At 33.6% G+C, this 15400-nt stretch overlaps 1 protein-coding gene across 2 annotated transcripts; it reads right to left on the minus strand.

The window, feature by feature from the left end:
* Nucleotides 1-2012: 2012 nt before the first annotated feature.
* On the minus strand, nt 2013-6564 carry LOC25491773 (isoflavone 4'-O-methyltransferase). Of its 2 annotated transcripts, XM_024781229.2 has the most exons (3): nt 5705-6564; nt 5206-5347; nt 2013-2237 (listed from the first exon to the last, which is right to left on the minus strand). In XM_024781229.2, the coding sequence occupies exons 1-3, from the start codon at nt 6491-6493 to the stop codon at nt 2077-2079; spliced, it is 1092 nt and encodes a 363-aa protein (XP_024636997.1). In that variant the 5' UTR covers nt 6494-6564; the 3' UTR covers nt 2013-2076. The 2 variants fall into 2 exon arrangements, with proteins under 2 accessions (XP_024636997.1, XP_013455249.1); XM_013599795.3 differs by lacking the exon at nt 2013-2237 and having other exon boundaries at nt 4851-5347.
* Between the last annotated feature and the right edge of the window lie 8836 nt (nt 6565-15400).

Consider the following 15400-nt stretch of genomic DNA (forward strand, 5'->3'; position numbering starts at 1 on the left):
TCTAGAAACTGACTCCCGATCTCAAGAAAAGGTGATCAACCCACAATACTCAAAAAAACAAATCAGTAAGACACTCCTCAACTTCCGGTCCACCACATAAGACACCATAACCCAACTTAAAATTAGACATTAACTCCCGATCTCGAAGGAAAATCAATCAGCACACCAGAATCCAAAAAACAAATTTCAAAGGTAGTCAACAGGTGGAATGGTAGCGCATACAAAACGAGGTTGAAAAATGGTCCAACTAGAAATCAACCAAAAATCAAACCATGAGCCAATTGAAAACAACCCTAAAATCGACAAGAGCTACCAGCGGGGGAGATAGACCTAGATCGGAGGTTACCACGAGCAGACAATGGATGAAAATAATCCCTAAAGACAAAACATCCCACAAGCTCCTCATCATCATAACCAGAACCAAAAACTCACTTTCTTGAAAAAGTGAACTAATTTAGGTATTCTTTTTTTTTTTTTTTTTTAACCAAAGAGTAGCTAGCAAAGTGCTAGGCTATATATATATATATATATATATATATATATATATATATATATATATATATATATATATATATATATATATATATAAGATATAGAGGAAAACAAAAGAAGGAATAGAGGGGGACCAAACCAAAACCCCTTAACTAGGAACAAACCTAAAATTAGGCCAACTTAGCTTATCCTTTACAAAAGATGCATTTATACAAGCTGACACCTCTAACCAATTTTAGGTATTCAAAAGTTGAAACAAGTTGACTGTTTATATATATATATATATATATATATATATATATCATACAACACTCATTGTTGATGATGTCCTACAATACAGTGTCATGCTGGATGGTGACCTATTTATCTCTATATGCAATGAAATTTGGGTCTTGTTACTTGTTAGATACATCCCTCATTGTGGTGTCATGTTGGATGGTGACTCATAATGCAGTGTCATATTGAATGGTGATTCCCTATGGTTTTAAAAAACGGTCTTTTATCGAGAAAAAGGCCGCGGCAAAAAGGTATAGGTAGTCGATATTATCGATTTTTTACTGTTTTTACACAGTGAACAAAAGTTACGACGAAAAGCCATTACAGCCTCGATGAAACACCGTTACAACCACAAAAAAATGTCATTCATGACAATAGACACATAGTCCGGATAATTTTTCAATTAAGATAGATGAAAATCATATTTTTAGTACATATTTGATCATAAATTACATAATGTTATCTTCTTATATAGTTTAAGTTATTTACATTACTATCATTATTATTTAAGAGTTGAACAATGTTGTGATTAATTCACACCGCGACAACAACAATCCATAACGCAACATTCGTAACAGCCGAAATCGTGAAATCATATCCACGACCGCAACCGTTATTTAAAACATTGCACAACCCTATGTGGAGTGATAAAATTCTGAAATCCCTTATATTAGAATATTGTCACTGTATTTAGGTTGTTTTGTATTGTTGAATTTTGAATTGATATGAACATGTTATATGGATTTGCTTTGTATTTCGGCATATATATTGTTTTTACATCATGACCCTCTACTGTTGTTGTGAACAATGGTGAATGCCCCAAGTTTAGTAGTTTGGGTTACGCGATGATCACGACAATGCTGAAGCCGAAGCAGAGCGATGTTTCGAGTTGGTGATCAAAATCAATGAGGCTTGAAGCCATCGGATGGATATCCAGTACTCAACTTAGTGTTTTATTTGTTTTAGAGTTGTTGTTTTTCCTCTATTATTTTGGGATTCTGACATTAAAACAAATATAGACAAGAAGCATCTAGGAAAAGAAGTACAAATTGGGTCTCTGAAGATTGGTAAAGGCATGAATTTTGGAACCAAACTTATCATCTTTAAAGAAATTGATTGGCTAAGATCATACATGGTAAGACTAACAACCACTTGATTCGCTAATTCACGTTAAGAAAGTTGCATATGAATACCATACAACATAGCACCTTAATTAACAGTATTCAGTTGTGACTATCAATTTGACTTTTGAGTACAAACTTATTGAATTTTAATCATAACTTAAGTGAAACAAGTTCTAATCAAAAATTAAGGATAAACTTCGATGATAGATTTGAAGCCGCATATAGGTGTAATCTTATAGCTGCTGAAGCCTGCGTCGAATATGAGTTTCTCCCATTCTTTCTTCTCTCTTTCTTTTCCATTTAACAAAGTCATCATCATGAAATCAAAGTCCAATTTCAACTCATTTGTTTCATGATTGTCACTTGTTTCATCAATTGTTTCATGAAATCAAATCAATCACACACACACACACACACACACACACAGAGAGAGAGAGAGAGAGAGAGAGAAGAAAAAAAAAAAAGAGAGAGAGAGAGAAGAGAAGAGAGAGAGACGAGAGAGAGAGAGAGAGAGAGAGAGAGAGAAGAGAGAGAGAGAGAGAGAGAGAGAGAGAGAGAGAGAGAGAGAGAGAGAGAGAGAGAGAGAGAGAGAGAGAGAGAGAGAGAGAGAGAGAGAGAGAGAGAGAGAGAGAGAGAGAGAGAGAGAGAGAGAGAGAGAGAGAGAGAGAGAGAGAGAGAGAGAGAGAGAGAGAGAGAGAGAGAGAGAGAGAGAGAGAGAGAGAGAGAGAGAGAGAGAGAGAGAGAGAGAGAGAGAGAGAGAGAGAGAGAGAGAGAGAGAGAGAGAGAGAGAGAGAGAGAGAGAGAGAGAGAGAGAGACTTCCTTTGCCTCTTACATGAGGACTTCTACAATAAGAGTTTAACAAATAAATACGACTGTCTTTAAACTTGATATACAATCAGAGGTATAAAAAACCTAAAGTGCAAGTGACTTCTGAACACTTAAAAAATTCTAAGGTTCAAAGTTTGTAAGAATTTTTCTAAGTATTTGTGCGCTATTTAATTTAATAGAGTAATGATACTTGTAAAAAGATAGAAGTCTTGTTGTATTTCTTCAACTGCTCAGGTTCTTATATAGGAGAGAATGAGAGAGACGTTGATGAAGAGGTGCCAACGCATCAATTAAGTGCTTGAGAAGTTTGATCAGAGACGTAGAAATAGTCAATCGAAAATCATTAGCTTATAATAGAATGATCTGTTACATTATCTTTATCCTTGAAATTTCTTGTTTGTTTCTGCACGAGATGAGAATGCGACAAAATGAACTATTCAGAGTCTGATAGAGATATTCTTTCAAAAAACAACAAATTAGGTCAACGTCTTTAGATGTTGATGTCATCTTTAGATGCTCCATTCTTCATAATCCTTCAGAGTCTGATTATATCAAAAGCTTCATAACAAAATTCCTATTCTGCTTCATAACAAAATGCTTCTTCTGATCAAAGTGTTGAGTTTATAGTTAAATTTCTTCAGATTTTGCTTGAAGTCATTATAGCTTCTCTTTTGATTAGGATGCTTTCTTATGCGCTAAATGTCTTGATATTTCAGAGCCAAAACTTGACTTTGAGAGTCATAATTTAATTCTTTGGTCATACACACTCGAACACACATTAACATATTCAATTGTTCTTTATAGTTTGTTATCATCAAAACTTCAGAGGTATTGTTAAGAATCCATTTTGGTTTAACACCGGTCAATTGCTTATGGTTACATAGGAGTTAACTTCCATAACAAGAAAAAGTATTTTGTGGCGTTCTGAGAGACTTTTGTGATGGTTTGAACCACAAAAAATTTGAGGGTCCTGCGATCGTTAAAAATTTTATGTGCCATGAGTCCTTTTTGTTATGGTTATTGTACTTGTAGAGCATACAATATTAGATGCCTTGTCTGCAATAATACTACGCAGAAGCTCGAGCTTTAGGTTATTTAAGTAATGAGTTGGGAATAATTTTAGGGTCTCTATTTATAATGTTTCTTGTCCCCTGTTAGTGGTAAAAACCTAAGTAGTTCTTTTAAGATTTTTAAGGAGTAAGTTCTTATAAAGAAGTACTGAGGGCTACCACCAAAACCAATCAAATTACTAACAACCAAAACCAAAGCCAACACCAAAATCAAAGCAAAACCCCCCACACATTGATCAAAATCCTCAAACTACATCATGAATGACCTTAGAAACAAGTTCCAATCACTTATCAACCGCTACTCGCACCAAAACCCCTCCAAAAAACCATCAAATAAACCAAACTACTATATAACATCACCTTACCTTATATTCGCACAACTGAGCGCAAATAAACACTCGAAAATCAATTATCCATGCACTTATTCATATTTGATCATCAAGCAACACCCGATCCATTGGATCAAATACCATAACAGGACCAAAAACTTGAGTCTAGAAACTGGCCCTCGATCTCAAGCAAAGACGATCCGCCCACCACAATTAAAAAGCAAATCAATAAGGCACTGCTCAACTCCTAGTCCACCGCAAAAAGCACCATAACTAAAACTAATGCTAGACATTAACTGAAATCATTTATATTAGAATATTGTCATTGCATTTAGGTTGTTTTGTATTGTTGAATTTTGAATTAATATGAACATATTATATGGGTTTGCTTTCTATTACTGCATATATGTTGTTTTTACATCATAACCCTCTACTGCTGTTGTGGACTATGGTAAATGCCCCAAGTTTAGTAGTTTGGGTTACGCGATGATCACAACAATACTAAAGCCGAAGCAGAGCGATGTTTGGGTTGGTGATCAAAATCAACGAAGCTTGAAGCCATCTGATGGATCTCCGGTACTCATTAATCCTTGGTTTAGATTTTCAAGCTCAACTTAGTGTTTTATTTGTTTTAGAGTTGTTTTTCCTCTATTATTTTGTGATTCTGATATTAAAACAAATGTAGACAAGAAGCATATACGAAAAGAAGTACAAATTGAGTCTCTGAAGATTGGTAAAAGGAGGAATTTTGGAACCAAATTTAACATCTTCAAAGAAATTGACTGGCTAAGATCATACATGGTAAGAATGTTGCATATGAATACCAAACAACATAGCACCTTAATTAACATTATTCAGTTGTGACTATCAATTTGACCAATCTTATTGAATTTTAATCATAAGTGAAACAAGTTCTAATCAAAATTAAGGATAAACTTCGATGATAGATTTGAAGCCGCATATAGGTGTAATCTTATAGCTGCTGAAGCCTGCGTCGAGTATAAGTTTCTCCCATTCTTTCTTCTCTCTTTCTTTTCCATTTAACAAAGTCATCATCATGAAATCAAAGTCCAATTTCAACTCATTTGTTTCATGATTGTCACTTGTTTCATCAATTGATATGTCAATGATTATCACCTTTCCTTTTTTCCCTTTTCCTGAAATAGCTTTTTTGCAATTCTCTAATATCTTTAAGGACAATTCGTCATTCCAATCATGCAAAATCCACTGTAAAAAAAAAAGATTTTATCTATATAGTTAATAAATCAATATGAAATATCAAGCTTTGCTAAAATCTGTTGTTTAAGAGTATATTAGTTCTTCTTTATTGCCAAGATTAATCAGTCATCAACAAAATTTGTAAAATACTTTGCATCAATAACATAAGAAAATTACTCATCTCACTTATGAAATTCCTCATTCCCTTATATTAGCGGCAGTCCTGCTGCTGACACTTTTAAGATCGGTTCATTCGCTTTTTAAGTCGTTCGACCGATGTTAAAAGTGTCAGCGGTAGTTAACTACCAATGCTGCAGATATAAGAGAATGGACAGTAATTTTCATAACATAATTTGGTGAACGTACCTTGAGTAAAACAGCATCTGCAGAAGGGATAGATTCGAACATATCTCCACCAACAAATTTCAAATTTTCATCTCCAGATAAATTGGCCACAACCTGTGGTTGATCAAATACTGTGCATTTGAGGTCAGGAAAAGCTTCATGGATGAGTTTTGTGAAACCTCCTCTTCCACCTCCAACATCAACTATAGACTCCAAACCTTCAAACACATGATTGCACTCTTTTAGAGCAAGGTTGAAGATTTGAGAATCAGCAGCCATAGCCTCTTGAAACATACTCAGTTCATCAGATTCAGTATCTTTGTTAAGATAGTCCCAAAATGTCTCTCCTCTTGCGCTCTCAAATAGGCTGAGTTCCTTGTCCTCAGTGAGCCATTTCTTAGAGGAGTGCCACACGTTCAGACGACATGGATGAAGCACTCCGCTAACAAATGGTGACAAACATGTTGATTTGCCACTTATGAGAAGCATTGAAGGAGGAGTGAGAGAATATGTTGTTTCTTCTTCTCCTTCTTTGCCATTCATCAGTGTTGTTTTTGCAAAGAAACCATTGTGTGTTAGCAGGCGCAAGAGACGATACAGGACACTAACTTTCGAAGGATGGAGTTTCAAAGATGAAGCTAATTCAGTAAGAGTCATTGGTTTTCCATGGTTGTGGATTGCATCAGCTATGCCTAGTTCCACAGCAGATTTGAGTGCCATGGAATTTATAAAGCTGTATATATGTTTGTACAGATGGATTTGAGCATGATATAGCTGACTTTCTTCACTGCCATTGCTACTGGAATCCATTTTCTTGGGTGATGTCTTGTGTTTCTAAGGGTGTGTATATGAAGTGAAGTGTAAACTTGCTTGCAACTCTTCTATGTTTTGAACAATGAACACAATACAAAGGTATATATAGCCTTATATTATGCCCATGATCTTTATTTCTTTCATATAATATACTTTTGATGCACGTGTTTTACTAACTTGGGCATAAATTGTTTGATTTTGGCTTTTTCTTACCATGTGTGTTATTGTTGGAACACACATTTTGACACAAAAGTTGATGATATACTTACCATATTTATTTATATATTCGGCAAGCATTGAACTTTTAATTATATGATTGTTTAGTGTTTTCCAATTTCACTACTGCAATGCAGTTGTTATCAACATTTACAACATAAGTTAACTACATCATTAATCAAAATATTGAAAGGTGTTAACCACTTATTTCATATAGTTTAAAAAAGGCATTAATATGTGTTTCGTCCCTGCAATTAGAGGTCATTTAAAAATTGGTTCATGGAATCGTTAATCCTGGCAAATTACCCTTGCAAAGTTTAATCTTTTAAAATTTCGTCCCTTGACTCACTTGACTCACTTAATGACTGTCAAGTCATCAAATTAGCAAAATGACACAAAAATACCCTCATCATCCTTCTTCTTCCTTTGAATAATGCATACGTGCAGTGTTCAAACCCTCGTCCTCTTCTCCTTCTCATTCTTCAAACCCCAACCATCACTCACTACACAGCCTCTTCTCCTTTTCCTTTTATTTTTATTTGCAGTTTCTAATCATAGAGCAATTGAAACGGCGGCGTTGCGGTTGATTCCAAAAATGGTTCCAGATCCGAATCTACACCAAAAACGGCGTTTTTGTTGCGATTCAGAATGAATTGAACATTCAGAATGTTCAATTCGTGTTCATAATGAATTGTTCAAAATGATTTCTTGTTGATTGTTTGTTTCTTTGTGTTCATTGGATGATGAAGCAAGTCTTGGAATCAAATGTTGGTGGATTTGGAATTCTGGGTTGTATGAGATATGAGTCTCTTGATTTTTGGCTTTCTGCTTGCTGCTCGCTCGTCTTTCTAAACATGATGCTAATTTTCGTCGCCGTCTTGTTGATTCAGGTGCCGTCTCCGCCGTGCTTTTCTGTCTTGTTCAATTTCTGGGTTGTATGAGATATGAATGTTGTTCAAAGTTCATGTAAACAATTAAGTTTTCTTTGAGCAAAACAATTAAGTTTTCTAAATAGCAATGTTAACAGAAAACAATTAAGTTTTCTAAATAGTCATTAACCATATTGTAACGCCCCGAATTTTAATCCAAACATTACTAAAATAATTACTCTTTCAAAAAGAAAGAAGATTATTTTCAAAAAAGTATGCATCTACTAAATTGCTTTTTAATAAAACAACTTAAGAAAATAAAATAAAATTCAAAGGTAGAGACAATTCATTTATTTCTTTATGGAATACAAATCAATTTTATAATACACCTAAAAATATTTTGAATTACAAATACAATTATAAAACCCATTTTGGTCCCCGCGCAATGCTTCAATCACACATCAACTTCATATTTCAATCTTTGATACCTACAACATTTTATTAATGAAAGGGTCAATTTCCGGTTCCACATGGGATCACCTAAACTCAGAAAAATGTCATAAAATAATAATAAAAGTACTCATCAACTAAAAAGGATTAGAAATAGATAAACGAATAAAGTACACAACAACTATCTTGTAAGACTCTATGCATGAAGTGCATGATATGCAAGACTCAAATGATCCGGAAGAATGAACTCCTCAACGGTTCCTGCAAGGCCCGCCACCCAGTGACATTAGTCCAATAAAACTAGACCACTAATTAAGTGGTCTCTGCAAGACCGTAGCCCAAAGAAATTAGACCACTAAATGGTCTCTGCAAGGCCGAATAGAGCAACAACAGCAGCAAGAGGAACATGATAGTGGTAGATTGCATAGAATGATGGCTTGGAATGCTAATAATGTTAATGCTAATGCTGCAGATGGTGGTAACAGTGGCCATGGTGCTTAGGTGTGGTAATGAAAAAACTCAAATTTGACAGGAATAGTGAAACACAAACTATTAAATTTGTCTTTTGCAGCTGCCTCTCCTTGTTCGTTTTTCAGAAAGAGCCAATGGAGGAGGGGTATTTTTGTCAATTTTCATGCCATTTTGTTAATTTGATGATGTGGCAGTGATTAACTGGAAATAGTGACGAAATTTTAAATGATTAAACAATGCAAGGGTAATTTGCAAGGATTAGCGATTACAGAGATCAATTTTTAAACGACCCCTAATTACAGGGACGAAATACATATTTAAGCCTTTAAAAATTATAGAACCATATAAGTTTCAAAAGTAATTAACAATTTACACTTTTTTTTTGGTTAGTACAGTAGTGAAATTGGTTTATATTTGTGTTTCAAACATCATCCTCTATAATAAAAAAATATTGGCAGCGCATCAATAATTTTTTAATCAGCGCATCAAATATTGTCGTATTTGAGTCTACAAAAGTGTGTTCAAATAATTTTGTTGTTTATATCAACGCATCAATATCAGAAAAATTATATGATTCCATCTCATATTTATAAATTTTTTAAAAGTTTAACAGTGGTGGGTTGACGATTCAAAACAATTTTGCACATATAACTTTTTTTAATGTGGTGTCTATTTCAAAATAGACGGGCTTGCTTGACCACCTACAGCAAATTAAACACATGTACACTACTATATTATTTCTTCATGAGCTGGTTGTAAGCAAAATAAGCACACGGTCAATTGTTATTATAATAACTAACGTTAAAATAGATACTTACATGATAAAAAAAATAATTAAGTAAACGGTAAAATTAAAAAAAAAATAATGTTACATCAAAATACAATATTTTTATATGAAGATAAAATATATTTTTTTTCTCATAATGTCCAATATTATTTCAATTATTTTTTTAACAAAGAGTTCTACCCAACACAAAGGAGTGCCAAAATAGAACAAAAATGGTTTAGCAATCCGTTACATTGTAAAAACAAGCAAGCAAAACGAGAAAGAATAATTACATGTCAATGCCAAAACATTGTATGGAATTAAGTCACTACTGGTTATGATGATCAAAAGTAAAAGTAGTGGTTCTTTCCTTCAACCACAAAAAAGAGAGGAGATTAATTTGTCTAATAGTTGTTATAACTTTTCTTCCTTGTGATTAAAAATTCTATTTTTCCTTTCTTTCTAAATAACATGTTGGAACAAAATTGGTTTGTACAATTTCTTTAGAGTTTTGATGATAACACAATATTGAAGAACAATTGGACATGTTAATATATGTTCAAGTGTGCAGGACCATATATTAAAATTTAATAAGGTCTGAACATGTAAAAGAGCATCAAAAGCATAAGAGAAGCTAATAGACTATGGTAGAAGATCTCAAGAAAGGTTAATCAGAAGTCAACACCTTAGATCAGAAGAAAGAAAGTCAATCAGAACCTGAAGATCTACATTAGACTCTAAAGAATAGAAGATCCAGAGGGACCCAAAATCCACATCAGATTTATCCTCTTATGTTGGCTTCTTCTGACCATGTGTAGAAACAAACAAAAAACTTCAAGGACAAAGAAAATGAACGGATAATTCCAGTTTCAACAAAGGAATTTCAAATGTCTAATCAATGACATTATCCATATTAGGCAATGGCCAAACATCCTTGATTTGAAGCTTCTCAATTACTCTTAATGTGATGACACTCTTCTCCAACGTCTAACAAATCATTGCCTATCTAAGGAGCTAAATACTTGAAGAACGATAATAAGACTCTGCTCTTGGATTACTCCTGGAATGTAGGAGGAATCAATATAATTGATTGTGTTTGACCTCTCTCTCTCTCTCTCTCTCTCTCTCTCTCTCTCTCTCTCTCTCTCTCTCTTCGTGTTTGTTTTTATCTGCATGTATCAGACTTTGTGTTTTTTAACTCATCAGACTCTGACCAGTGCAAAACACTTAGAAAAAGTTTGAAAAAGCCAACACAATTCAACCTCCCTTCTTGTGTTATTGTCACCTTTACTTGGTATCAGAGCATAGTCTGCGCTCAGCCACTTAATTGTGCCACAATTAAAGATCCAAAGAGAAAAACATGTCTACTAATGAGAGTGCTTCTGGTCCTTCTATTTCAGGTAGAAACCATAACGCTGCTATCAACTATGATTACAACACCACTAATGAAAAGTACAACTTTTCTATAAAACCACCATCCATTAATGGAGATGCTTGTTAGTTTTCGTGGTGGAAGAGTAAGATGTACAATTACATCATTGATGTCGAAGATAAATTATGAGACATCAAGAAACTTGGTTAATTAAATCTAAAGAATCAGGTTTCAGAAATAAGAAAAAAGATAAGAAGAGATGCTTCAACAGCAAGAAACTTGATCATTTCATTGTTGATTGTCCAGAGTTACAGAAGGACAAGTCGAAGAAGGAGAGCTCCTAGAAAGAGAGCTACTTGAGCAAGCTAAGAAAGAGTCTCATGGCAACATGGGATAAGTATAATGAAGAATCAGAATCTGATCAGGATGAAGAAGAAGCTAATCCCGGTCTGGTGGCCACAACAACTTCTAATGCAAAATATGGTTCAAACTATGATGATGATGATGAGGTATTCTCTAAACTGACTCATGAAGAGTATGTTGAAACTACCAACGAGCTTGTAGGATGTTGTCTAAACAAATCAAAAGCTTTAAAAACCTTGCAAAAATAGTTTGATTTGTTGACATAAGAGTCCAAGCTCTTGGAACACCAAAATAAAAGCCTGTCAATCCAAAATGAAAATCTTAAAATGATAAATGAAATTTTAGAGAAAAATCAACTTTCAAACATCAAGAAAATTGACAGACCTTTGACTAAATTTGATAATGTTATTGAAGAGTTTATCATTGGTGGGATTGACAAAAGCAAATTAGCTTACATGATTTATGGAGTAAGTAGGAACAAATAAGAAGGAATTAGATTCACAACAGAATCTCCTTTCAAAAAGGTGCAGACTCCTATGAAAACAAAGAAAACTCCTTGTTATGAGTGCATACAAAAGGGTTTGTATTCCCACTTTGTTCCAAAGGCTGAAAAAGCTAAGGTTCTGAACAAGTCAGAATCTGAGACCTTAGAGTCTAAGGTTCTGATCAAATCAAAACCAAAGACTCTTGAACTCAAGTTTCTGAAGAGTTCAAAACCCAAAGCAAGGAAAGATTCAAGACCAAAAACTTGTAAATCAAAAGTCTTGAAATTTGTTGAGCAACATAGTTTAAAGCTGAAGGTTCTGAAGAGAAAAATGTCGTTTAAACTAACCTCAAAGGGCCCATAATTAAGATATGGGTACTTAAGTGCGATATTGTGTATATTTTAGGTATGCTTCATAGGGAAACCAAAGCACTAATCATGGTATCTGAACAGTGGCTACTTGTGACACATGACAAAATAAAAGCATTTGTTCCAAACTCTGACCATGAAAGAGGGAGGTACTATGGGCTTTGGAGGAAACCAACAAGACAAGATTGTTGGTACGGGGACTATTGGTAACTCTTTTATCTCAATCAATAATGTATGCTTAGTTTATGGACTAAGACATAACCTACTTATTATAAGTCAATTTTGTGATAGTGGGTATAAAGTGGAGTTTGATAAGAACACATGTACAATCATCAATGAGTCTGACCAATCCACAGTGTTCATAGGCCAGAGGAAAAGTGATGTTTATAAGATTAATTTTTCTTAACTGGTTGATCAGAATGTCGTTTTACTTCTATCAGTGAGTGATGAAAAGTGACTCTGGCATGAAAGGTTAAGACATGCTAACTTTAGGTTAATCTCTAAGCTTATCAAGCAAAAACTTGTCAAGGGACTACCAGAGTTACAGTATCACTCAGATGCTCTATGTAGAGCATGCCAGAAAGGAAAAAGTGTTAAAACTACTTTCAAACCTAAAAACATTGTCTCTACCTCAAGACCTCTAGAACTACTTCACATTGATTTATTTGGACCAGTCAGTATTGCATCAATAAATGGGAAGATGTATGGATTAGTTGTAGTTGATGACTAAAGCATGTGGACGAGTAAAATTCTTTAGAACCAAAGGTGAAGCATATGACTTGTTTAGTACCTTCTGCATTCAAGTACAAACTAAAAAAGAATTGAAAATCTTGAAAGTCATAAGTAATCATAGAGGAGAATTTGAAAAATGAGTCATTTGAAAACTTTTGCGAAAAACATGGAATCTTCCATGAATTCTCTTCTACTATAACTACACAACAAAATCAGGTTATAAAGAGAAAAATTAGTTCTTTACAAGAAATGGCCAAAACCATACTCCATGAAACTATATTGCGAAGTACTTTTAGGTAGAAGTTGTGAACACAATATGTTATGTACAGAACATGATCTAGATCATACCTATTCTGAACAAAATATCATACGAGCTTTGCAAAGGAAGAAAACAAAGCATTGCTTACTTTCATCAATTTGGATGTACTTGTTATATCCTAAACAACAAATTCTATCTAAAGAAATTTGATGCCAAAGCTTAGAAATGTATAATTTTAAGATAATAAAAAAGATCAAAGACATACAAAGTGTATAATTTTGAAACTAACTTAGTGGAATAATCAATGCACATCAAATTTAATGACAAAGAGCATGACAATAAAATTTCAAAGCTAGTTAGAAAGTTTTAAAGATATACAAATTTATGAAGATGCCTCATAACCAGTGCAAGTATCTGGATCAGTTTCTGAAATCACAAAATGTGATGATGCACCAGAAGTACCAGAAACTAATGCACCCTCTGGAGCACAACTAGATGATGAAGATTCTGAAGAAGTCTATGATGGTTTAGAAGGAGCCACATAATCAAGATGAACATTCAATTACAAGACACCCAAAAGAGCTAATCATTGGGAAGAAAGAGAGTCATTTGAAGACAAGATCAACATTCAGAAATGAATCAAATGTTTGGACTGATCTCACTGATTAAGCATACCTCTATATACAAAGGAGCTTCTGAATAAGTTCAAGTTAGAGGATTGTAAACTGATGACAACACATATGCATCCAAACTGCGATTTAGGCAAAGAAGAAATTGGTAGCAAAGTGAATCAGAAGCTATACAGAGGTAAGATATGTTCCTTGCTTTACCTAAGTGCTTCAAGACCTGATATTTTATTTAGTGTCTGTCTGTGTGCAAGATTGCGTCAGATCCTAGATAATCTCATTTAACTGTTGTTAAGAGCATCTTCAGGTATCTGAAAGGAACAACTAATCTTGGATTGCTTTATAAGAAATCTCAAGATTACAAGCTAGTTGGATTCTGTGATGCTGACTATCCTGAGGATAGAATTGAAAGAAAATCTACCAGTGAAAATTGTCAATTCCTTGGTGAAAACTAGATATTCTAGGCTAATAAGAAACAAAGCATTATTGCATTGTCCACAATAGAAGTAGAATACATCTCAGCTGCCGGATGAAACATATGAGTATTAGAATTTTGTGACATAATAATGGTAAATTGTGAAAAAAATTGTAGTTCATACTTATTATCCATAAGGACCTTGGATGCGGTTATAATTAGGAAAAAAGTCCATTGAAATGCATCTAGTAAACTATCTCAATTTTTCAATCCAATTTTGTTATAATTTTAAACTAGTTACCTATTTCAAAAAAATTTCTTATTGTTGTTATCAATGTATTATGTGAGTGACGGGTAATGTCAAATTTGGCAAGTGCATCAAATTATTCCAAGCAATAAAGTACGAAGAGTGTTTGTAAGATTGATTGATTGCACAAATAAGATTGGTTTAATTCAGAGTTTGAACCACAATTAGTTTTCTTCGAATCCCCTCTACCTTTATGTTGGATTAATACAAAGTTTGTATTAATTACGACATAAGGATTATATAAACGACGATTAACCTCGTGGGACTCATATGTCCCTCCAGATTTCAAGTTGCTCGTCATCACTCTAAAGATGTATACGTGCACTTACGATAAAAAGTTGTCTCTCCTCTAAGATTCGTTAGACGTTAGTATAGTTACCTAAAATAAGGACTTACACTCTCACAGTTAATTGAGTCCAAATAAATGTGTTTCATCTAAACAGTCATATAAAGGATTCACACTCTCACAAGCGTTTTAGAACTTAACCACTCTCCGATGCAAGCCTTCCCATAGTTATGTCTATTTATTTATTTATTTATTTTAAATTGTGCCTATAGTGTTTTTTTTTTTTTTTGAAGGAAAATTGTGCCTATAGTTTTGTTTATTATTTGATTTGATATTATGATAAACACCCCGTGGGACACTGACGGATATAAAAAACCTTAACGTCGTTCAGAGGCTATCTTTCTTGACTATAAGATTATATGATCTTTTTTGTATAACACAATTATTATACAATCAAACTTTTGTGTTATGAAAAAGCAACGTTTATAACTCTTTGTCGGAAGCATATTATTTTGATGTTGTTAATTAAATCGTATGCTGTTTTGAAAGATTTTTTTTTTTGCTATGCATGGTTTATATGTGTGAAAGATTTGAATAATGACAAACAGATAAACAAATTAAATGATTTTGTAATGTAAAAGAGATAGAGTAGATCAAGCATATATTGTTGTTTTCCTGATCTGAATTGTTCTTTCTTTGACTATTGTTGATCATACAATCTTTTGTGTACAGCAAAAAAGATTATAAACTTTTGTTGGTGTCAGAAAAATGATTAATTTATGATCAAGCAATCTTTGGTGTATGTTGTGTTAAGGAAAAAAATAATGTCCATGTTTCATGTGCGCGCAAAAAAATGAATACTAACAAATATATGAACAAATTAAATGATTTGTAATGTGAAAAGAGATAGAGTAGAGCT

Source organism: Medicago truncatula, chromosome 4, assembly GCF_003473485.1.
Source record: "Medicago truncatula cultivar Jemalong A17 chromosome 4, MtrunA17r5.0-ANR, whole genome shotgun sequence".
NCBI classification, from domain to species: Eukaryota; Viridiplantae; Streptophyta; class Magnoliopsida; order Fabales; family Fabaceae; genus Medicago; species Medicago truncatula.

Coding starts and splice junctions, on each gene's coding strand:
- LOC25491773 (XM_024781229.2), bottom strand. CDS start 6,493: ATGGATTCCAGTAGCAATGGCAGTGAAGAAAGTCAGCTATATCATGCT. Junction 5,348..5,704: donor CAGATGCTGTTTTACTCAAG/GTACGTTCACCA, acceptor TTTTTTTTACAG/TGGATTTTGCATGATTGGAA. Junction 2,238..5,205: donor AAGTGACAATCATGAAACAA/ATGAGTTGAAAT, acceptor ATCATGAAACAA/ATGAGTTGAAATTGGACTTT.